Source organism: Chlorocebus sabaeus, chromosome 13, assembly GCF_047675955.1.
Source record: "Chlorocebus sabaeus isolate Y175 chromosome 13, mChlSab1.0.hap1, whole genome shotgun sequence".
In the NCBI taxonomy this organism is placed as follows: Eukaryota; Metazoa; Chordata; class Mammalia; order Primates; family Cercopithecidae; genus Chlorocebus; species Chlorocebus sabaeus.
The window spans coordinates 29,656,105-29,679,451 of record NC_132916.1 but is presented as its reverse complement, the minus strand read 5'-3'; the positions used below and the strand labels follow the sequence as shown (position 1 = coordinate 29,679,451).

At 41.2% G+C, this 23,347-nt stretch overlaps 1 protein-coding gene across 2 annotated transcripts in view; it reads left to right on the top strand.

Moving 5' to 3' along the window:
• The window catches only part of PREP (prolyl endopeptidase), a 132,883-nt gene that overhangs the window by 3,341 nt on the left and 106,195 nt on the right, over nt 1-23,347 (top strand). Inside the window, exons 2-3 of one of the 2 annotated variants that reach the window (XM_008007468.3) lie at nt 1,848-1,922; nt 22,503-22,636. In XM_008007468.3, the coding sequence (XP_008005659.1) occupies nt 1,848-1,922; nt 22,503-22,636 (209 nt within the window). Of the gene's footprint in view, nt 1-1,847; nt 1,923-3,243; nt 3,330-22,502; nt 22,637-23,347 lie in introns of those variants that run through there. The other variant, XM_008007469.3, reaches the window with a different exon arrangement.

Sequence of the window (23,347 nt, the reverse complement as noted above, 5' to 3'; positions counted from 1 at the left end):
ATATGATTGAAAGATGCTTTACAATTCAAAATTTTCTGCTTTCTTAATGCTAGGAAAAGAAGATTGTTATTTTAACCCTATTTTGTAGCCACTTCAGGGTGTGTAAAATGTAAAAGACTTGCAGATGAGAAGAAAAGATAAAAAGCTTTTGTTCAGTGGTGACAATCTGCTAAAATTTAGAGAGGTCAGGATTGAAAATTGGTAACTTTATGAAGACCCATCAGGAGAGGCCTTAGTCGGGTTTTAAGTTCCTTGCTCTTGTTTTTATGTCTCTTGCTCAGTCAGTTGTTTAATGAGAATATATACAGTGTTCTGGCTTACCTGCCCGTTTATCCAGTTGTGCATTTCCCCAGGAGTTCTTTCAGCTGGCATCAGACGAGGACAGATGTGGAGGGCCCAGTGTTGTAAGGGCCAGGGAGATTGTTCTCACCTAGCCAGCAGCCACACTGCAACTAGAGCAGCACTAAGCTTTCTTTAGGAAATAGCCCTTACCTTCTGGCCTTATAGAAGAAAGCAAGGAGACAGATTAAAAATTCATCTGAGATAGAGGTAGTCTTCCCAACAGCCTTATACAAAAAGTCTTAACCAGAATGTTGGAGTGGTTCAGAGACTCGATTGGCAAGATATTGTCAGTGTGGTTTCATTAATGGGGTTAATCTTTTTGTTTTGTTTTGTTTTTTGAGATGGAGTCTTGCTCCGTTGCCTGGGCTGGAGTGCGATGGCGTGCAACCTCTGCCTCCTGGGTTCAAGAGATTCTCCTGCCTCAGCCTCCCGAGTAGCTGAGATTACAGGCACCTGCCACCATGCCCGGCTGATTTTTAAATTTTGAGTAGAGACAGGATTTCACCATGTTGACCAGGCTGGTCTTGAATTCCTGACCTCAAGTGATCTGCCCACCTCAGCCTCCCAAAGTGCTGGGATTACGGGTGTGAACCACCACACCCTGCCCTAATGAGGTTAATCTTGATGGTATCAGGTGGAGAGATTTTGTAATGATTTTTACTGCTGGATAATACTTTTGGCATAGTCACTTGAGGAGTAGTGAAAACTGCTTGTACTTGCTCCTTCAGATGCTTTCAGGGGGCTTCTAAGGCCAGGCCTTAGAAGCTCCAGAAAGCTTCCTTTGGCTGGGTTCTACTTATATTAAGCAGTTTTATTTCCTCCGATATCGTGGTAACCTGAATGGGTGATGCTTTTGCACCTTCTTTTTGTAAACATTAAAAAAAAAAGCATTTCATAACAATAAAAAGGAAGAAGGGCATTAGTTTTAAAATGTTTTGCCATTGCATTTAAGTCAGCTTTTTAAACATATGTCAATTAGAATCGTTATACTACATATTAGTAACTTGCTTTTTGGCAGTTTAGCATTAAAAGCAAAACTGACTGGGCTATATTGCAGGGAGATTTTCTAATCATTGGGAAGCTCGTGGAACAGGAGAATGAGCACGTGTGTGTGAGCCCCTCCCTGACGTGCCCTTCTTGTGTGCCCACTGTATTGTCCACTGTATTGTGTCATTCTGTGCTTGGCTGCTGACAGCATGTTTTCAAGTTTCTTTAGCACAGTGGCAGGTCTTTGTTTTGTGTTGTAGGGACAGAGCGGTTTCCTGTTCTGACCTTTCATCTTTCTTTCCTCTCTAGCTAAAACATTCTTTTCATGAAGGGTGGCTTGACACCTTTGAGAACCTGCCAACTTTGGTTCATGTGGTAATTTGGGCAGACATGTTGCCAGTGAGCCAATTAGCATTTTTGTCCATCCCTTTCGTATTTCTCCATTACATTTAACAAAAATACCAGTTTTAATCGGGGTTAGAGAGTAATTATCTAATACGTCATTTTGTCTTCTACAGGTACAGGATTATCATGGACATAAAATTTGTGACCCTTATGCCTGGCTTGAAGACCCCGACAGTGAACAGACAAAGGTAATTTGGTTTCTAATTAAAGATAAGGCAGCCTTAGTAGCTGGCACCAAACTCTAAATGTCAGTTAACTACAGCTTTTCCTTTCTGGTGTCCTCCTGGGTTTTCTGCCATGGGATGGTGAGTATACCTGTTGTTACCGCTACTTTTTGTCAAGTGATTCATGGGAAAAAGACGAAAGCATGGCTTAGTCCCAGAGAAAGTCATGTAAGTGTTTCAGATAATGTTTATGGTTCATAGTGACACTGATGAGCTATTTTAAGTGAAAATATCGGAAAGAAAACTGATTTTTGCCAAAAGAAATATTGAAAACCTAGATGGAAATGATGTTAAAGGAAAAAATTACCTGAATGTTTTTTTCTAAAGAAAAGAAAATCTTGTATATGAAATGAGTATCAGGTCTTGAAAACTGAATACTGTCCTTAGATTGCTTATTGATGTCAACACAACAACAATGAAACAAAAGCTAAGTGGTAAAGGGGCAGAGGGGAGCATTTTCTGCCCTAAAAACAAAGCTTTTGTATTCTTTTGGAGAAATAGTATTTCAAGGATCCTGCTGAAGTCTCATTCAGTAATGAAGGTGGCCCTAAGTCCTATGTCCCACAGACATTTTTCACCTTTTGGAGTGCCTGGGAGTTGTCACTTATGTATACTTTTTTTTTTTTTTGAAGACAGAGCCTTACTCTGTCACCCAGGCTGTAGGGCACTGGTGCGATCTTGGCTCACTGCAACCTCCACCTCCTGGGTTCAAACAGTTCTTGTGCCTCAGCCTCCCGAGTAGCTGGGATTATAGGCATGTGCCACCACACCCTGCTAATTTTTGTATTTTTACTAGAGAAAGGGGTTTCACCATGTTGGCCAGGCTGGTCTTGAACTCCTGGCCTCAAGTGATCCTCCCGCCTCGGCTTCCCAAAGTGTTGGGATTACAGGTGTGCACCATCGTGCCCAGCCTATTTATATGTACTTTATGTAGTTAATTAGGTTTGCTTGGGTCGGGGAATAGTGTTTCTCAAGTTCATCTTAAGTTCTTTGATTCTTTTATTTATAACCATAGTTCATAATACTTAGTACATATTTACAGTTTCTAATATGTTCACCATCCTGAAATTTATTCGAGCTTCTTTAGAGTCTCAGGGTACATTTCCCATTAAAAAAAAAAAATGTTAAATGGCACTCTAGGTAGTTTTTCAGGCCAGTCTTCAAACGCCTGTGTCTTAACTCCACCTGTTTCCTGTGGTCCCTTGCCACCGTATATACCAGTGTTCTCTGGAGACCTGAATTCAGATTTGCCAGAAAAGCATCCCTTCCTGATGTGGAATTGCCCATCTCCCCACTGGGACAAGGAAAGGGATGGAGTGAAGAGCTTAGCCGGAGCATGATGGTATATGGAGAAAAGAAGAGAAAGTAGAGGTAGGGGAGTAAACCATATGATCATCTCTTTCTTCTTCCTTTAGTCTCAAGCACTGGCTCACCTGCTTTCTGCCATCCTCACCTGTTCTTCGTGAGTAGCATCTCTCCTTAGCCCACTGCAAACCTCTTAACGACTTCTTTTTATCCTTTGTCCCTACAGTTAGCACACTGCTATTTTGAGATTTCCCAGTGGTTTTTACTTTTATCTGCAATCCTACATTCTTTCTCTAACTCCCTTCAAGAAAGACAAAGGTCTCATGGATGAGAATGGTTGCTATTTGGGGTTTAATTTTTCTTCCCGGAAGCACTGGGTTATAGTAGGGGATGGGCAGAAATTCCAAAGTGAGAAACACAGGAGTATCTTTAGGAATGGTGGAGGCTATAGCTCTGCAGGTAAGTCTGGGGAACAGAGAACAGGTGTGGGGTTACCTCCCCACTTCATCCCTGCCATAGATTACCTTGATTGTTCAGCACTGGACTGAGACAGAGGGATTGGGTCTGGGAGTGAAGAGTCACACACACCTGCCTAACCTGTACAGGCTAGAAAGCACCAGGGAAAGGGTGAAGTTCTTGTACATCTCTTGGAAAACTGTCCCTAAGACGTGATGATTTCTTCGTCTGAAGTATTGGCTATAACCTGGATTTCTACAGCCTTTGATGGTGATTGAGTGATTGAGCGCTGTCAGAATGACCCAGATTTTATCTGTTAATGAATGTATACTTTGCTGTTCCTTAGTTGATAATGACACATTCGTGGATGACAAGCCACTTAGTAGTGGATATCAAGCTTCCAATTAGTGGATGAAACTGCTAGTTAATGATCTTACAGTCAGCTCTTGGTAGAAACTGAGACATTGGAGTGTACACTGTTATTTTTGTGGTATACATTTCTTGGATGCTTACTATGTGCCAGGCAATTTACCAGGAGTTCTGCATATCCTGTTTCATTTGATTCTCAAACTCTGAAATAGATATTTTTATTTCCCCCGTTTTACAGATGAAGAAATGGAAGTGCCAGGTGATTAAGTATGTTGTCCATGGTTACTCAGCTAGTAAGTGTGTAGTCAGGGGTAACCCAGGTAGACCAGGTGGTTATCAATTACATGTTAAAAAATAAGTAAAAGTAAAAAGACTGGGCATAATACTTTGTAGATGCAAGCTAAAGGAATTTATTCACGTCTGTGCTTGCCGTGTGCGTTTGTAGGCCCTCGTGTGTGAACCCTGGGCCAGCCCCCGCTCTCATGCTGACCTGTTCTTTTTCTAAAAATATATATATTTTAAATTGTAATATTTCAGAGTACTGTGATCTTACATTCTTCTCTGACTTCATATTCTACCATGGCAATTTTTCGTGTTAGAAAGCAATCTTTACAGCCCAGAATTTTAATAGTCATACTATTTCATCAGGCGGATGCACAATATTACGCCTAATGACTTCTGTTGGAAATTATTGTTTTCAACTTTTCACTATTACAAATAAGGTCCCAAACACGCGCTTTTCTAGATCTCCACATTTCTGACAATGACATGATTACTTGTTGCAGTAGCCTTGAAATCTCTTCTCCATTCTCAGATATTTGCTTTTTGTCGTTGCTATCAAATGCGTTCCTTTTTCATTATTGATGGCATATACGAGTGTTACTGACTCTTTTGTTAGATACTGAGTCTTGCTCTCGCCCAGGCTGGAGTGCAGCCATCTTCTGGGCTCCAGCCGTCTTCCTCCCTTAGCCTCCCAAGTAGCTGGGACTACAGGTGCATACCGCCACACCCGACTAAACTAGCTACTGCTACCGATTTTATATTTATTTTGTACCTAGTTCCCTTACTGAACTCACTAAATTTTCAGTTATTTCCCTTAGATTTTTAGATACATAATCATATAACATATAATCAAATTTAGTGATAATTCTATTTTCTCTTCCTACGAAACTTTGGTTATTTTATATATTTTGTACCTAGCAATTTTTTTGAACTCACTGATTCAAATAAGTTTTCAGTTATTTCCCTTAGGTTTTCTAGATACATAATTATATAATCTACAATCAATTATTATTTTCTCCTCTACCAAATTTTGGTTCAGGTCTTACTGAATTGGTCAAAGCTCTGCAAAACACGTACGAATAATAGTGACAAAGAACTTTCTAGCCTAGTGTTTAAATTGTTATTTTGAATAATATTTGTCATCTTGTTTAAGCCTTGTTATTCCTACTTTTAGTTTTGGATTTCAATTTCTTTTTAATACCAATCAGGATAATTATATAGCTTTACTAATAATATTAAAATGTCCTTGAATTCGTGTGATAAAATTCCATTTTTTCTTATCTGCTTTTATGTTCCTTACAACTGTATTTACAAGAAATGTTGGTCAATATCTTGTTATCCAATATAATAACCACTAGCCCACTAGCCACTTGTAGCTCCTGAGGACCTGAAATGTGGCTAGTCTGAATTGATTATGTGTTGTAAGCATAAAATACATGCCGGATTTCAAACACTTAGTTTGAACAAAAAAATGTGAAATACCTCAATATTTTATATGGATTATATAAAACCAGTCAGGACATTGGAAACATCTGTAGCTCTCTTATAAGATCTGAAATAGAGTTTCTATTTAATCTAGTATTTAATACAGGTTAGCCAATCCTGACACTGCCTAGCATTTAAGGTTATATCCTTTATAAAACAAAATCAGAGAAGACTTGTAATGGAAAATTCTCAAAAACAAGGTTGAAATGATTTGTGTGTAGTGGATTACATAAAATATATTATTGAAATTTTTTTTCCCTTAATGTGGCTACTAGAAATTTTTAAATTATATATGTAGCTTGCATAATGTATCTACTGGGCAGCGCTGCTCCTCTGTTTCTTTACAAAATATCTCTGTTAACATTTTTCATATCAGCCTTAGATTTGCTTCAGAGAATCAACTGAATTGTGTGTTATCTTGTACAATCTGAAGCATTTGCTATAAAATAGCAATATTGGCCTTGACAGCTAGAAAAAATTCATCCAGATTCAACTCTCCCTCTACCCCCTGCCTCGCCCCTGTTTTTGAGAATTTTCTGTTACAAGTCTGCTCTGGTTTTGTTTTATAAAGGATATAGCCTTAAATGCCAGGCACTGTCAGGATTGGCCAACCTAAATTAAATACTAGATTAAATCTGAGACCTACTGATAGCATTTTAGATGTTGTAAAAGAGCTACAGATGTTTCTCACTTCTTGACTGGTTTTTATTGGAAATGTAATAAACAGCTTTTTATTTGTTGTAGAGGCTCTGTAAAGATTCTCCTTTTTACAGCAAGGTATGGCTAATACACCTTTGTGTACATGCTAATAACCATAAATAGAAAATGTTCATGCTGCTTTTCTGCTCTTATGAAAAACACACCATACCTTTTCAGTCTGGGACCAAAATTTAACTCATCAGATCCAAGATGATAGACTCACTGGCATCAATAACAAGCCTGTCTAGGGACGAATGAGAGGTATGCATGGAAGGTGCACAGGAAAGGCCCCCTCTGACACCTGAAGTATGCTGTCTGAACAGGTCAGCATGGGGCCGGCCGCAGTGGTTCACACCTGTAATCCCAGCATTTTGGGAGGCCGAGGCGGGTGGATCACCTGAGGTCAGGAGTTCAAGACCAGCCTGGCCAACATGGCAAAACCTTATCTATACTAAAAATAGAAAAATTAGCCGTGCGTGGTGGCGCACGCCTGTAATTCCAGCTACTTGGGTGGCTGAGGCAGGGGAATCACTTGAACCCAGGAGGCAGAGGTTGCAGTGAGCCAAGATCATGTCACTGTACTCCAGTCTAGGTGACAGAACGAGACTCTGTCTCAAACAAACACACAAACAAAAACTAAATTTGTAAAAACTGGTCTGGGAGAACTATATGGAAATACAAACTAAACGCCAAAAGTAAGGTAAAGGAAAAACTTTGAGTTAGAAATCCTTCAGATTCCTGCTAAGTATAATATGCTGTTTAAGTGCACGTTAACAAAGTGTAATTTCACTGGTGTAAATGCGATATCAGGGTAACGATGGTAGCGTTAGCGTGAAGGGCCAGAGAAGGCGGTTTGCAGTCCTTAAAATGATTTGAGGCTAGGTTTTGTGGCTCACACCTGTAATCCCAGCACTTTGGGAGGCCAAGGCGGGCGGATCATGAGATCAGGAGATCGAGACCATCCTGTCTAACATGGTGAAACCCCATCTCTACTAAAAATACAAAAAATTAGCTGGGCATGGTGGTGGGCGCCTGTAGTCCCAGCTACTCAGGAGGCTGAGGCTGGAGAATGGCGTGAACCCGGGAGGCGGAGCTTGCAGTGAGCCAAGATTGCGCCACTGCCCTCCAGCCTGGGCGACAGAGTGAGACTCCGTCTCAAAGAAAAAAAAAATGATTTGAAGACTAGATAAGTAGGTCCCAATAACCAGGCATGTTTCCTATTCCGCACGCATTTCCAGCTTATCCTTTGTAGCTTGGAGAAGGAAGTTTGATGCAGTCTTACCTTACACCGTGTTTGGCAGCTTGAGCCTCCAGTGTGTGAACAACATGTGGTTGACTTGCTAAACTTTACCTTTCTAAATTTCCCTCTGGTATGTGTACTTATTTCCCCTGGTAAACAAATAAGCAAACCCCAAACCCCACACTTTGCCTTAGCTCTTCTGAACCGCCTTCTTCCTTTCAGTCGGTCTCTTGGTCCCTTAGGGCGTGTGCCCTGTTCAGATCTTACTTTATCATGGGCTCTCTCCCTCTCTTTCCCTGCCTGTCCACAAGCCGCTTTCTGCATGCCTGTTGACATAGTTGAAACCACCCTTTTCTTTGTACCACTCCCAGTAGCATCTCCCATTAGCATAAACTATTTTCTTCAAGATCAGTGGTGGCCCAGTGGCCAAATCCAGAGACTTCTAGAAATCAGGCTAGGCACAGTGGCTCACACCTATAATCCCAGCACTTTGGGAGGCCAAGATGGGAGGATTACTTGAGCCCAGGAATTTGAGACCAGCTGAGATGACATAGTGAAACCCTGTATTTTTATTTTATTTATTTATTTGTTTATTTTTGAGATAGTCTCATTCCATCACCCAGGCTGGATTGCAGTGGCACAATCTCAGCTCACTGCAACCTCTGCTTCCTGGGTTCAAGCGATTCTTGTGCCTCAGCCTCCTGAGTTGCTGGAATTACAGGTGCCCACCACCACCTGCCAATTTTTTGTATTTTTAGTAGAGACCAGGTTTTGCCATGTTTGTCAGGCTGGTCTTGAACTCCTGACCTCAAGTAATCCTCCCGCTTCAGCCTCCCAAAGTGCTGGGATTACAGATGTGAGCCACCACACCGGGCCTTTGTCTCTTTAATTAAAAAAAAAAAAAAAATGTGTGTGTGTGTGTGTGTCTGTGTGTGTGTGTATGTATAAAACTAGAGACTTAGATAAATCAGCATATATTCCTCACTAGGGAGATGGACCTCATGTCCAGGGCGAATTGTAGAGTTGGGACTTGCAGGCAAGGAGAATGCTCTTCCGTCAGCCCTGCCTTTTTTACATTGCTTTCATCATAGAGGCAGCATCTCTCCGATCACTGGGGGAATGCTAAATTAGCATTTATTCTTCCTGGCCTCTTTACCCGTGTGGTACCAGGTAGTCTATATTGCATAATTTGCTCCCTTTCCTAGTAGTGATACTTTCTTCTCTTTACTTTTCTGGCTTGGTTTTGCAACCCAGGAGTCCAGGTAGAAGCAATGTTCTTGTAATCTCAGTCTCCCCATCTTACCCCATCTTATTGTGTCTTCAGCCTTTTAGCTGAATGTTCTAGAAGTTGTTACTGAGTTACTGAAGGAGAAATACACAAAAGAAAAATTTACACCCTTCAAGGGGTGACTGCCTTAACTGTAACTGATTGTCAGGTCTGGCTCTCACAGAACTGTCCTGGAGCTTGGGCTCATGAGTTAGCTAAATGTAGAATATCAGTGGCATTTATCTAATAACTTTTTATTCTCCCTGAGTGCCGCCCTGGGCCAAATGAGAGTAACAGCAACTCCATTTCCTTCACAGACCTTGAGAAGAGAACTCTAACAGAATTGGAAGAAAATATTTTTATTTATATTCGTTCCTTCTGAAAAATAAGATAAAATAACAATTTGTTTCGGAGAGGATGAAAGGAATATAAATGTAGATTTCTTTTCTGGGACATGTGAGTTCCCACTTTTCATTCTCTCACTGACTAGCTGGAAGTGACCCCGTTACACCAGCTGATTAAGGGGCTATGGCAATTAGAACAGAAATCCTTCAGGATTGCAGGATAAGAATCCTGGAAATGTCACCACCTTCTCCCCCTGTCTCAGTACTGTTTCTTTCCTTGGCAGGAAAGATTTAAATCTTAAAGGACTTCTGATCATATCTGGGATATTTAAATCCTAGGATTTCTATGTAGGTATTTTAGTGTCACAGAGATCAGCGGAGAACAAAGTTTGTGTAGGAAAACATCTGCTTTCCCTGGTGCCCTTCATTGTCTGTCCTGAAGTCTTTTTGTTTCTTTGCTTGCTTGCTTTTGTTTTTGGTCTCTGGGGTTAACCTTAAAGTGTGTAGCTAGAGGAGTTTCTGTTCTTTCTGGTGTCAATTTCGGTGACAGTCTGGCCTAGGTCTGCCTGGATCATGTGCTTTCCCTAGTCCAGATCCAGAGCCAGCTTCTCGAAGAAGTAGTGCTTAGCTAGGTGAGCAGGGATTGATCTGTCTGATTGCCCTTCCCCATCTGGCCACTACCTTTTCAGGCTAAAGGAGAGCTATTGGGGTGGACGCTTGCCCCCAGGAAATTCCAGTACATGAGGGGCTGGTTAAATGTCTCTAAGCCAAAAGCCAGCAGTTAAAGCTTACTGATGGAGCTGCCAGTCACCAGAAATTACAGGTATAAAGGGCTGGTTTTGGTGTACAGTGTTCTTTGAAAACTTTGTAATAAACCGGGGGTGTCTCTGTGGATAGTTCCTTCATTCTGTGAGTTGGCAGGCATTTCCGATGTTGCTTCTGTTGCAAGGCAGTGTGGAGGAAAGAAGTATTTGCTGGATGGTAATAGAAGTCAGAAGATACAAATTGCAGTCTTTGGTCTTCTGTTTTCTTGTCCCTGACTGTAGCAAGCTGTCTAATCTAGTATTCATTTTCTTCATCTATAAAGAGTTAAAGTAATATTCATTCATTTAGCTCCCAGTTATGATAACACCCAAGTGAGAAAATGTGTGTAAAAATCCATATACAGCAAAGTTCCGGTCAGACGAAGACAGTGCTGCTTGGGCATTGCAGCTTCCGTGTATCAGGGTATAGACTTTCTGACTCTAGTCTCCTAATTGCTTAGTCAAAATGTTTGACTTTAAAGACTCTTATCTCTTTTTATTTTTATCCACAAAACTAAGCCGATTTTCGTTTTGAATTCTAGATTTTTCACGAAAAGATACATTCTGAACATTGTTTTTTCGTTGGAACTGTGACTTGTAAGTGTGGTTTCATTGTTCTCAAGTGTAGTGTTGAAACTAGGCCAAAGATTACTTAAAGGCAATAGCCTTAAAGTAGCGTCTTTTTAAATTGATACCTTTGAACCCCACTGGCAAAACTGGCCTGTGAGACGCCTTCCACCCATTCATTCATGTTCCATATATGGGCCTGGATTGAGAATTACTGCTGTATATATCCCTGCTCTAGTAGATATGGGAAATGTGTTTAGTAACTATTTTACCACATAGTATCTCAGTCTTTAAGACTTCTAAGGTCTTAAAAGTCTTATTACCTTCTGTGGGAACGTTTAGCTTTATTATAGTTTGTAAACATACTTCTCATAAATTCACAAGGAAACATGTATTGAGGGAATACCTTCCTTCTGATCTCTGGATGGGATAATTGTCAAAAGAATGAGGAAGTTGCTGGTACTGGGCTACTCTTAATCGCTACATTCCCTTTTCCCCCCACCCCCACCCCCCAATCTCCTTTCTCTTGCTTTCTGTAATAGGGTTTTTGATGCAAGTGGCAAGAACTGATTCTGGGCAAGTTAGGCAAATAGGCATTTATGGCAAGGATATGAAGGCAGCTTGGAATGGACCAAGGGCCAGGCTCTGAGCAGGCAGGAATGTCACTTTTCACCCAGCATGGCTATGGCTTCAGTGATCTCCAGTCATTCAGCCTGCCATCTCTTTTTCAAGTGATGGTATCCCAAAAGAAGGAGTCTTGATTGGCCAAGCTGTGGGTGTGTGCTCGCCCCTTGGCTGTAGTGCAGCAGTAAGAGAAGACATTTGGTAGAAGCCTCAGGGACTCTCTTTGGCTTCTGCAGTGGCAGCCCAGCTACCTGCTCCACTTAGAAGGGAGGGCACGAGGGAGGGAGAATGGATGCTGGCTACCCCAAGTGTCACATGCCTGTAGGTTTCATCTCTCTCTTTTCTCCATATGTGCTTCATTTCCTCCTCCTTCTTCACCTTTCCTCCTCTCTCCTTAGTTTATCTGTGTGCCCCCCTGTGCTGAGTATTGGGTTAAATAAGGGGGATGCGGTGTTGTAAGTAAGACAGATGCCCATACCAGCATGGAATTTGCATTGTAGCTTGGGAGGACCAGAGATTGAAGATGGACACACCACCTGATCTCTGTGCTGCTCGAGATCGGAGCAGAAAGGAGGCCAGGCCACATCTTGTAGCACAAGCTTGTCCGGCCTGCGGCCCACTGACCACATGTGACCCAGGATGGCTTTGAATGCTGCCCAACACAAATTCGTAAACTCTTAAAACATTCTGAGTTGTTTTTTTTTTTTTTTGCGACTTTTTCTTTTTCTTTTTCTTTTTAGCTCATCAGCTATCATTAGTATTGGTGTATTTTATGTGTGGCCCGTGACAATTCTTCTAATATGGCCCGGGGAAGCCAAAAGACTGGACGCTCCAGTTGTAGAGGGACTCCAGCCCCATTGGTTCGCTCTCAGGGAAAGCTCCATTTTAGAAAAGCACACCCTAAATCATTGATGAATTGTTTCAAGTACTTGTATACATTTAATGTTGCTGTTTTCTCTGTAAGCAGTTACTCAGCTTTGGTTTCAGTCATCTGAAGTTTTTCAGTGAAAAATGCTGGCATCAGATATGGTATTTTTGGGAAAACAGCTGTTAAAAAGTGAACATCTAAAGAACTACGATAACTGATTTCTTTCAGCTTCTTTTTTGTTTTGTTTTGTTTTTTGAGGTGGAGATTTGCTGTGTCACCCAGGCAGGAGTACAGTGGCAGATCTCCACTGCAACCTCCACCCGCCGAGTTCAAGCAATTCTCATGTCTCAGCCTCCCAAATAGCATGAGTAGGTGGGACTACAGGCATCCGCCACCACACCTGGCTAATTTTTGTATTTTTAGTGGAGATGGGGTTTCACCATGTTGGCCAAGCTGGTCTCGAACTCCTGACCTCAAGTGATCCGCTCACCTGGGCCTCCCAAAGTGTTGGGATTACAGGCATGAGCCACTGCGCCTAGCCTTAACTTCTTTTTTTCCCCACCATGTTTAGGTGCCTAATTCACTGTCCCATTCTGCCATGTTTAGGGGAGAAAGTGCTTAGCCATAAAAATAACCAGAGCACTTGTTAAAAATACAAATGCTCAGGCTTCAATCTGGAGCATTGGATTTCAGTATAAATCTGTTCTCCAGGAGCCCCACTCCTCACCCTCAGGTAATTCTTCAGACCCAGAAAGTTTGGGAAAACTTCCCTAGGGAATACTTAGATTGCTTGATTAAAGAACAATTATAGGATGGTGCGGTGGCTCACACCTGTAATCCCAGCACTCTGGGAGGCCGAGGCGGGCGGATCACGAGGTCAGGAGATCAAGACCATCCTGGCTAACACAGTGAAACCCCCTCTCTACTAAAAAATACAAAAAATTAGCTGGGCATGGTGGTGGGCGCCTGTAGTCCCAGCTACTTGGGAAGCTGAGGCAGGAGAATGGCGTGAACCTGGGAGGCGGAGCTTGCAGTGAGCTGAGGTCACACCACTGCACTCCAGCCTGGGCGACAGAGTGAGACTCCTTCTCAAAAAAAAAAAAAAGAATAATTATAATACCTTTCATTTTTTTAAGGGCCTATTCATAAGCAGCTAAGTTCTAATAGATGCCTCATTGTTGTTTATAGCATCTTTGTAAATTAGTGTTAATGGTTCCAGTTTTTCTCATTGGGGGAAATCAAGGCATGTGACAAAATTTCTGGGACTCTTCCAGATCCTCTGACCATTTGAATCAGCTCTTCATTTAATCATATACATGACTCTCTGGAGCTCCAGTTGTACCTCCATAAAACCTCATAACTTTCTGCTTGTTCTTGTCCATGCCAGCACCTCCCTGGGTCCCGCATACATTGCCACTGAGCTAGATGTTCAGTAACTTCCTAACTTGTCTCTTTTCTTCCAGACTTTTCTTTTTACTCTGCTCCCTCTAGCAACTAATGAGAACCCTTAGAGATGTTGGAACCTCTGCCTGTTCATAGGAAGGCAGTGTGTATAGTTGTTAAATGAGCAACTTTAGAGGCAGAAAGTCAGGATTGAATCTTAGCTCCACAATTTTATTAGACATTGGTCATGTTGGTTTTTTTTTTTTTTCTTTGAGATGGAGTTTCTCTCTGTCAGCAGGCTGGAGTACAGTGGCACGATCTTGGCTCACTGCGATCTTTAACTCCCTGATTCAAGCAATTCTCTTGCCTCAGCCTCCTGAGTAGCTGGGATTACAGGCATGTGCCACCACACTCAGCTAATTTTTGTATTTTTAGTAGAAACGGGGTTTCACCATGTTGGCCAGGCTGGTCTCGATCTCCTAACCTCGTGATCTGCCTGCCTCGGCCTCCCAAAGTGCTGGGATTACAGACGTGAGCCACCATGCCTGATCCGACATTGGTCATGTTTTTTAGCCTCATTTTTCTGACTTGTAATTTGGAGAAAACCACCTCATATAATTGTTAAAATTAAATGATAGTAGTTTTGAGCCATTTAGCAAAGTAGTAGGCACACAGTAAGTGCTTAATAAATGCTCACCATTGCACTTGTTATTGAGCAGTTTCAATAGTATGGAAATTATGGTTTTTGATAATTTGAAAGACTTCATCCTTAGAGTTATCTGGGGACAAGTTCTTTTATTGCAATTAATTCTTGGGCTCTTTCCCCCCATTTTGTTTCACAGTCATTGCTCTGTTCAGTTCTGCTTTCTTTTTGGATCAATTTTAGTCCTTTGTATTTCTTAGTAAATTATTCATTTCATTGAGATTTAAAAATTACTAGCATGAAGTTATGTGTAATATGCTTTTAATATGACTTTACTCTCCCAATCCGCGGTTATATTTGTTTATAATTTCTAAATTTGAGTATCTGTAGCATCATCTTTGCTTGATTAGTTTAGCCAGAACTTTGGCTAAATGTGCTTTTTTTTTTTCTTTTTTAAAGCATATCTAGGAAGTCTGTAAGTTTCATACTTAGAAGTTTCTAGTTCATCAATTTCTTATTTTCTCTTATTTTTAAATTTTTTGTTTTAATGCTTAAAGTTCATTCTTTCTCATAAAACGCCTTTATTGTAAAGAACTTGTTCAGTCATCCCCAGCCAGCCCTGGAGCAAGCTTCTGGTCAGCTCTCCTCTTTCCAGCCTGCTCATGGTCATCCAGTCCCATCTCTTTCAGAAAACCAGAGGCTTCCAAGGAAAGCTGTGTTAGTCAGGACACTTGATTACTGGTACCTGAAACCCAACTCAGACCAGCTCACATAAAAAGAGGAGCTGAGTGGCTCATGTTATTGGGGTTCAGGGTATAAGTGCCTTTAGGCATAGTCCGATCCAGGAGTGCATGTTGTATTTTTGGAACCTGTCTTTTTCTCTAAGGTCATCTGCTTTTCTCTGATAATTCTATTTTTCCAGCAGCTGCTCCTATGTGGTAGAGAAAGATGGGTCTTGTCTCTTTGGGTTGCACACAATCCTTGTAGCCCCAAGTGTCTTAAGTTGAGATAACTTCTGTCTTCAAATACTCATCTCTGTCCCTAAAAAAGGATTCTGATTGTTTTGCCTGGGTTTACTACTATTACTATTTTGTTGACTATTGCCTGTGGGTTAGAATTGATGGAAAGACTTTGCTTATGAAAATGAACAGGGTTTACTTTATATAAAGAACATGGAGGGGAGTTAGCATAGTTAGAATACAGACAGAGGTGTCTGTCACATTTTCTACGACAGATGGAGGTACAAGCGACCAGTACCCAGAATCCTCACTGAGAATGCTCAGTTGCAGATGATACGATCTGATGGAGAAAGAGGGCAAAACTCAAACTTAATGAAGGTATAACTCTCACCGTTCCAGCCAGATGTTCCTCATCAGTCACAGTGTGATCACTGCCCTTCAGTACCTGGCATAACCAAGCATGAGCACTCAGTCTCCTAAGCCTGCTTCCTGCATGCTCCTGAGTTAAGTAGTGCAGGACTGGAAGAGGCTGGCTCCCTGATGTGTGAGTCATGCCAGAAAGCCCTGAGATCAGCCATAGCCTCACCTGCTTGAGGTCCTGCCCAGCCCTGGTCTGGGGTAGAGACATTCTGATTGGCCAGCAGCGGTCACACCCTTTCGCCCCAACTATCAGTGGGACTTCATACAGCACCAGAAAGAAATAGACGTCAACTCCAACAGTGTTTGCCACATCCCATGAGCCTTAATGTGTGATAGGCTTGTTTTTCTTAATTTTTTGTATTTTCTAAGTAATCTTGTTACAGTTTGGATTTCCTCATTGATACAGACTTATTCAGGAGAGGGAGGATATGTGTGTTTATTGTCCTCATGATCAGATATTTAGTTAGGTTTGGATTTGAGGTGCAAATCACCTCTTCAGGTTTTTTTTGTCAGGAGAGTATACACCAAAGAACAGAGCCTAAAGGGGTTAAAATTTCAGTTTTGAGTGGGCTCCCTGGTCGTGACGAGTATTGAGAACAAGGCCTGAATGTCAGGTCAGAGTGATGGTTTCTGCTTCTTCCCCAGTTGACAGTAACTGGCCCCAGTGAGGGAACGAGTTGGTTTACCTACACGGGGATGAGCAGAGAGATGGAAAGAGGCCTAACTGGGCTTCTAGAAGGCCCCGCCTAGCCTGCTGGTCATGTGCAGCTAGAAGCTTACTATGAGCCCTTTTTACCCAAGAGCAGGTGGTCCCAGGGAGAAGAGATGGGCCCACTCTGGGTTTTTTATGTTAAAGTTGAGCCCAAAATATTTTGGACTCTCACTGACTGAATGAGAATATTTTTCCAGCTTGAGAATGAGCAGGTGGGTGCTTGTGGGCCAGGAAAAGAAAGCACTTCATGGGGTGAGGTTAATGGCATTGTGGTCAAAACTGTGACCTGAACAAGCTTTTCTTTCTGAGGCTTAAGTTTCCCCCTTTGTTGTCTGATGGGCTGCTAATTTTTTGTAAGTCCTGGAAAATTACGAGCACTCTTTTTTTTTTTTTTTTTAGTGGTAGAGATTCCTTGGCATAAATATTAGCCTTGGAAAGTACATTATTCCAATCTTTTATAGTTTCCATTTCTGGACACGTTTCCTGAAAAGCAGCTGCGTCTAATTCTCTTTTGGTTGTGACCTACCTTGACTGTCCTGCCCTCCTGGCCCTAAGTCCTACAGCCTCAGGGTGAGCTCTGCCGCCTCTAGGCTGCTTTTTGATGGGCTGTCCCTGTACTTGGAGAGTCATTTCCAAATTCTAAATTCTGCTGAAGTGAGAGGGGATCCAAGTGTCCTGCCCCCACTTTTCTCTTAAGCTGGAATGATGGTTTTTGCCACTTTCTCCAGAAGCCCCTGATAGTTGCTTAACCAAGTCCTGTATTTGTTATTTGTAGCAGATACTCCTCAAAGCTTGTGGGATGTAGATAGCACCATTCCTGGTTTTCATTGGTATTTCAGAAGAGGGGAGGTTGATACCCGGGCCTGAGCCAGTCTCTACCTGGAAGTCCCTGGTCATCTTGCCTGCCTGCCAACGGCACTTGCCCCAGCCTACCCTGCTCTGCCCTGGAAGTAGCTTCCCTTTATTTGTTCTCCTCTAGCACATATCTTTGTCTTTCATTCATCTTGTTAATCACCGTGGTGCACATTGTAGTGTTTTGTATAAATATTTATTTAGTAACTCTAGGTATAATTTTTATTCATTTATGTAAGAATTGTAACAAGATGAGTATTTTTTAAGTGAACAGTATTTTTAATTTACACTTCCATTTAGAAAGGGAAAAATTAGAATTATATATTCAAATATGGAGCAATCAGTAAATGAGCCTATATCTGTATTTCGTAAGTCAATTTTTTAAATTGACAAGTGAAAATTGTATATATTTAGGTGTGCAGCATGTTATTTTGATATATGTAGAAATTGTGAAATGGCTAAATCAAACTATTTACCATAGGCATTACCTCACGTCTTTTTTTTTTTTTTGTGGTGAGAACACTTAAAATCCTTCTTAGCAATTTTCAGGTAGTTACCATGTTATACAGTAGATCTCTTGAACTTATTTCTCCTGTCTAACTGAAACGCTGTGTCCTTTACCAACATCTCCCGCAACCCCCGCCTCTGGTAAATACCATTTTACTGTTTCTGTGAGTTTGACTCTTTTAAATAAAATATATAAGTGAGAGCATGAGGTATTCATCTTTCTGTGCCTGGCTTATTTTGTAGGACTGCAGTATTTTGTGTATTAAAATAGAGTACATGAGGGCAGTTTGAAGAAATTCTTCTGAAGACATTAGGAGCAAAGGAATCTCGGCTCCCAAATTAAGCCACCCTTTGCCAGATAGCTTTTCTTTTTCTTTTTTTAATTGCAGTAAGAACACTTCACATGACGGCTACCCTTGTAACAGATTTTTCTGTGCACAATATAGTATTGCTAACTATAGGTACAGTGTTGTACAGCAGATCTCTAGAACTTAATGATCTTGCATAACTGAAGCTTTGCTTTGCTTTTAAGTTTTCTAATAGTCAAGGCAAATGAGATATAAGTAAGATTTCTTAGTTTTGAGCAGCTACTCTTTCCTAGGAAAATGTGTTCAGATTCATCTGTGGATTTAAAATCTAAACTGTTGACTCTCTTTAGCAGCTCAGCTGCATGCATTGGGGCTTTCATATTTCAGTTATTTTAATACATCCTAGAATGAGACTACAGGTACTGAAACTCCTTGAACAACAAGGAATTTGAGTTTTCCTCACCCTACCTCCTTATCACCATGGAACTCTTCCATTTTCTTTTTATTTTTATTCTTTTTCTCCCTTTTCCCCAATTTTTTTCCTAATTTTTAGATCAACCAAGATGGTATACCTGTTAAATACATAAATGACCAAGAAGGTATTTTCCTGGTTGAAATATCAGAAATATTATTGGCATTTATGAAACCCTAAATTTAACAAAGCTTCTTTACAGAAATTTTCTGCCACCCTCATGAAAATGATTTGCCCGAGTTGTAAAGATGTGTTATGAAAGAACTTGAGACTTTTAGGAATTCGGACACTCTTTGGTTTTACATCTAGATATTTGACTTAGAGGAGCGCAGTCTTTAAGTAATGGTCTATTTAAAGTAATTAGCTAACATTTGTGGGTAGGAGGTGACAGAATTGGATGTTACTAATCCTAGCATTCATTATTTGGTAGCATTTTTATGCCTGGCATAACAGTTTTATGAAAATTTTATATGTGAAAAGCCAGTGTGTCTGCTTCAGGGTGAGATTAATTCTGTTGCAGTGGTTGTAAGTATACTATGAGACATGTAAAAGAAGCAAAGCAAAATAGAGAAACAGCTGGAGAACACAATTCTGCTTTTCCAAGGAAAATGAACTTATCTGTTGAGCAGCCTCTGACCCTTGAACCCATTGTGGGCCTACGTGCAGCCTGATGCAAATCAGAAGGATCAGGGAAATGATATCTTCAGGGTGCTCTCTTTAGAGAATCCCTCAGTGGAAGGGCGGGACCCTCAGCATGTCGAGATCTCAGAGTGGAATCCTTCTTAGGACTCTGACTAGAACGTTCTGGTGAGGCCCTCTGGGAAATAGCCACCAAAACTGCAAACTAACATGTGCTGTGCCTGTTTTTTTTGGTCTCCACTCCCATTATAATGGTTGTTCCCACCCCTTTTAAGAGACCAACCATTCCTCTCGGCCTTGTCTCTCACCCAAACCACTGTCCCAGCCTCCTAACTGGCCTCTCTCTGTCTGCACTTTTGCTCCCCTGTAGTCTGTTCTCCATCCAAAGCACAGTAATCTTTCAAAAAAGGTAAATCTCCTTACCCAATCATGGCTTATTTGCACTTCGATGAGAGATTGAAACTTCCTATCTGCCCACCAGGTGCCGCCTGCTGTAGCTCATTTTGGTCCTCTGGCCTCAGCTCATTCCCAGCCTCATTCACGTCTTTACTCTTCTTCACACCTGCCAAGCTGTTCCCTCTGTGGGAGCCAGGACTCCCACATCTGCTGTTTCCTCTGCCCAAAACATTCTGCCCCACCTTGCGTCATTGTTCCCTCTCAGACCTCAATTTGAAACCTCCTCAGAAGGGCTTTTGTGACCACCCTGCTTAATTAGGTGCCTTCTTTCCCAGTGATTTTCAAGATCTGCAAGGAATGGCTGATTTGTAAATTTCCAAACCATTTGTGGATTGAGGTTTTTCCAAAATATAATGAAGATGCTATAGTAATGTCAAATTGCCGTCAAGGTATTCAACACTCACTCTTGTTTTCCGTACTCTTCTCATTGTGGCCTGGTAGCAAACAGTTCAGGCCAACACTGATCTGTAGTTGACACTTTTGTAGCAAGCAGCATTGCTCTGCTGATTACCCTGTGTACATGTCCTTAGAACCAACCATTCTGCAACCCTCTTGCTTTTTGCGGGTGTGTCCCCAGTAGAATGAGCTCCATGATGACAGGGATTTTAGCTTGGACTTGTCACTCATCCATCCACAATGCCACGATCAGTGTAAACACACACAAGATTTGTGTTTAGTCTATGTGGATGCTCCAGCTCCCTGATGTTCCTACCCAGCACAGCCCAGTTCACGGAGAAGAAAATCATAGGAGCCCTAGGTTGCATCTCCCTTCTTTCCTGTGTGGATCTGCTTCATCTCCATCTCCTTTTTCAGTCTCTTAGTAATTTTGCTAACTCACTGCATGACCTTAACCAGGGAACTTTAATACCACTTGCCTCCACCTCCATATCTGTGAAGTAGGCATGGTGTTTTCTTCCACTGTAAAATGAAGTAGTGCTTTTGGACACACTTTGTGATCTCCAAAATGCTCCCCTGAGTGGTTTCTCAGATAGGCATTGATTTTATAACTAAAAAAACAAAATCCAATTTCCTCCTTGATGTTTTTAATGAGGGAAAGTGCAGTCAGCAAACTTCCTGTAAAGGGCCACATAGTAAATATTTTAAATGTTGCAAGCCATATAAGTCTGTTGTTTTTTTCCCCCCAGTTCTTTAAAAATATAGAAACCATTCTGATCTCCAGAGCTGCAGAAAAGCGGGCCAGGGCAAAGATTACCAATCCCTAGTGATAGTCGGAATTGTATTTCTGTGGGACTCAGTAAATTTTATTTCCTGTTTATATGAAATCAGAAATGTGACCTGTAACAGTTTTATTTTTCTTGAACTGGCACTCTTGCAAAAATGTTAATTACTGTATTCATACTTTACACCCCTTGTCTCTTGTTTTTAAATGCATCATAATCACTGATTTTTGGAACAGTTTATCTCACCACAAATACATGGTTCTCCAGAGCGGGATTGGTGGTTTTTGTAGGGGAACCCAAAGCATTGTTGCACATTTGAAGACCATTTTGAGCTTGGATGGGCCCTTAGAGCTTGATGATATATCCAAAAGTGGACTCTGATAATAATGCATTTTTGCCTGCCATTCAAAATATATTATGGTCTTAATTTCCTTAAGTTTTTCTCTGATGATTTGCTTATTTATAGACATCTGATGAAATCTTCTATTGAATTTAAAGCTGATACAATGTTCTTGTTTCATTTCTTGCTAATAGTCAGATGTGAATTACTACTGGCCAAGTTTTTATAGTATTGTCAACTTTTTAACTGGTTAGTTACAAACAGGCTGTGCTTCGATACAATTCATCTTTTGTAAAAGCCCCTTTTCCTGCCTTCACTGCCAGTATTTCCTGATGGCCATCTCTTGCCTTTCTTATAAACCATGTTGCCGATATTCTTCTGCAATGCCACTTGTTTCCGGTGTTTTTTGTTTGTGTGTGTGTGTTTTAAGACAGAATCTCCCTGTGTCACCCAGACTGGAGTGCAGTGGCACGATCTTGGCTCACTGCAGCCTCCACCTCCCAGATTCAAGCAATTTTTGTGCCTCAGCCACCTGAGTAGCTGGAATTACAAGCATCCACCACCACGCCCAACAAATTTTTTATTTTTACTGGAGACGGGGTTTTGCCATGCTGGTCAGGATGGTCTCAATCTTCTGACCTCAAGTGATCCACCCGCCTCAGCCTTCTAAAGAGCTGGAATTGCAGGCATGAGCCATTGCACCCGGCCTCCAATGTTTTTTCAATGTTCTTTGGTTGCAGATTTTAGCAAAGTTCTCTGATTGAAATTAACATGGTAGTAGGTCTTAACAAGTCAAAACCAAAATTGATAAAATAGCACCTGGGTATCCCTAACTTTTTCTTTTTAACTCTAGCTTGCCTTGGGATGGCCAGCTGCTGAATGAGAAGCCCGGAACCATGGCGCTATGTAAATGCAGATTATTGGCAGTGTGTGATATGAGCTACAGTATAGTGTGTTAGGAGCGTGGATCTGGGAGCCAACTCTGCCATCTGCCACTTCCTAGCTGTATGATGTCGGGGAACTTTTTAACCACTCCAAACCTCAGTTTCCCCATCTGTAAAGTTGGCCTAATAAAAGGACCTTCTCCATAGGATTATTGTGAGTTCTAAATAAGTTAATACTTGCCCTCTAAGCATTAGCTGAATTAGTGCCATGTAAGCACTGGTTGTTACTATGTATTAATCAGTCACTTGGCAGGAGCCGGGCAGGTATGAAGAAGAGTAAGGAGGTGAGAGAGGCTGGTAATGAGAGAAGAGGCACTGGCTGAGACAAAGTGTGCTTTTTCTGATACATGTTAGTGGATAACATTTCACATGGAAAATTTTATATTTAACTTGCTTTGTCCATTTTAATTTCTCCACAGGCCTTTGTGGAGGCCCAGAATAAGATTACTGTGCCATTTCTTGAGCAGTGTCCCATCAGAGGTTTATACAAAGAGAGAATGACTGAACTATATGATTATCCCAAGTATAGTTGCCACTTCAAGAAAGGAAAACGGTGAGGCTGCTTTTACTGAATTTCCTTTTTATTTTCAAAGTAAATGCTTGCTTAAATTGTAAAATACAAATTCCAGATAACTTGTCCTTGTATAAGATTAATTCATTATAAGGAATTAATTTCTATGTCTGAATATGAGAATAATATTTTTGATCTATTACATATTGTCCGAATTGTTAAAATAATGGCTAAGAAATTTAGTAGAGATAGGTCATGTAAAGACATCTAGATTATAGGAAATTGTTGTTGTCTTATGGGTAGTAATTGGTGAGACAGGATGATTCATAGACAGCAGTGGAGGTTTGTTTGCCTCCAAATTTAATTATCTTTGACGTATACTACTTGGAAACATTTAATTCTGTGTATTTCTTCCATCAAAGAATGGTGAAATGAGTGAATTCACTTCTCTTGTTCCTGTCCTGTTAACACCCACTTACACACGTTTTCTTGATCTTCTATTAAATCTGTTTGGAGCCACTATCACACATTTACTTTAGACTTTCTTCAGCCCTCTGCCATTCTTACACAGAGATCAGCAAAGTAGAGTCTGCCTACCAAACCCTGCCTGCCTACCTGTTTTCATAAATAAGGTCTGATTGGGACACAGCCATGCTTATCGGTTTACGTATTGTCCATGGCTGCTTTTGTGCTGCAGCTACAGGCTTGAGTATTATAATGACAGACTGTATGGCTCACAGAGCCTGAAATATT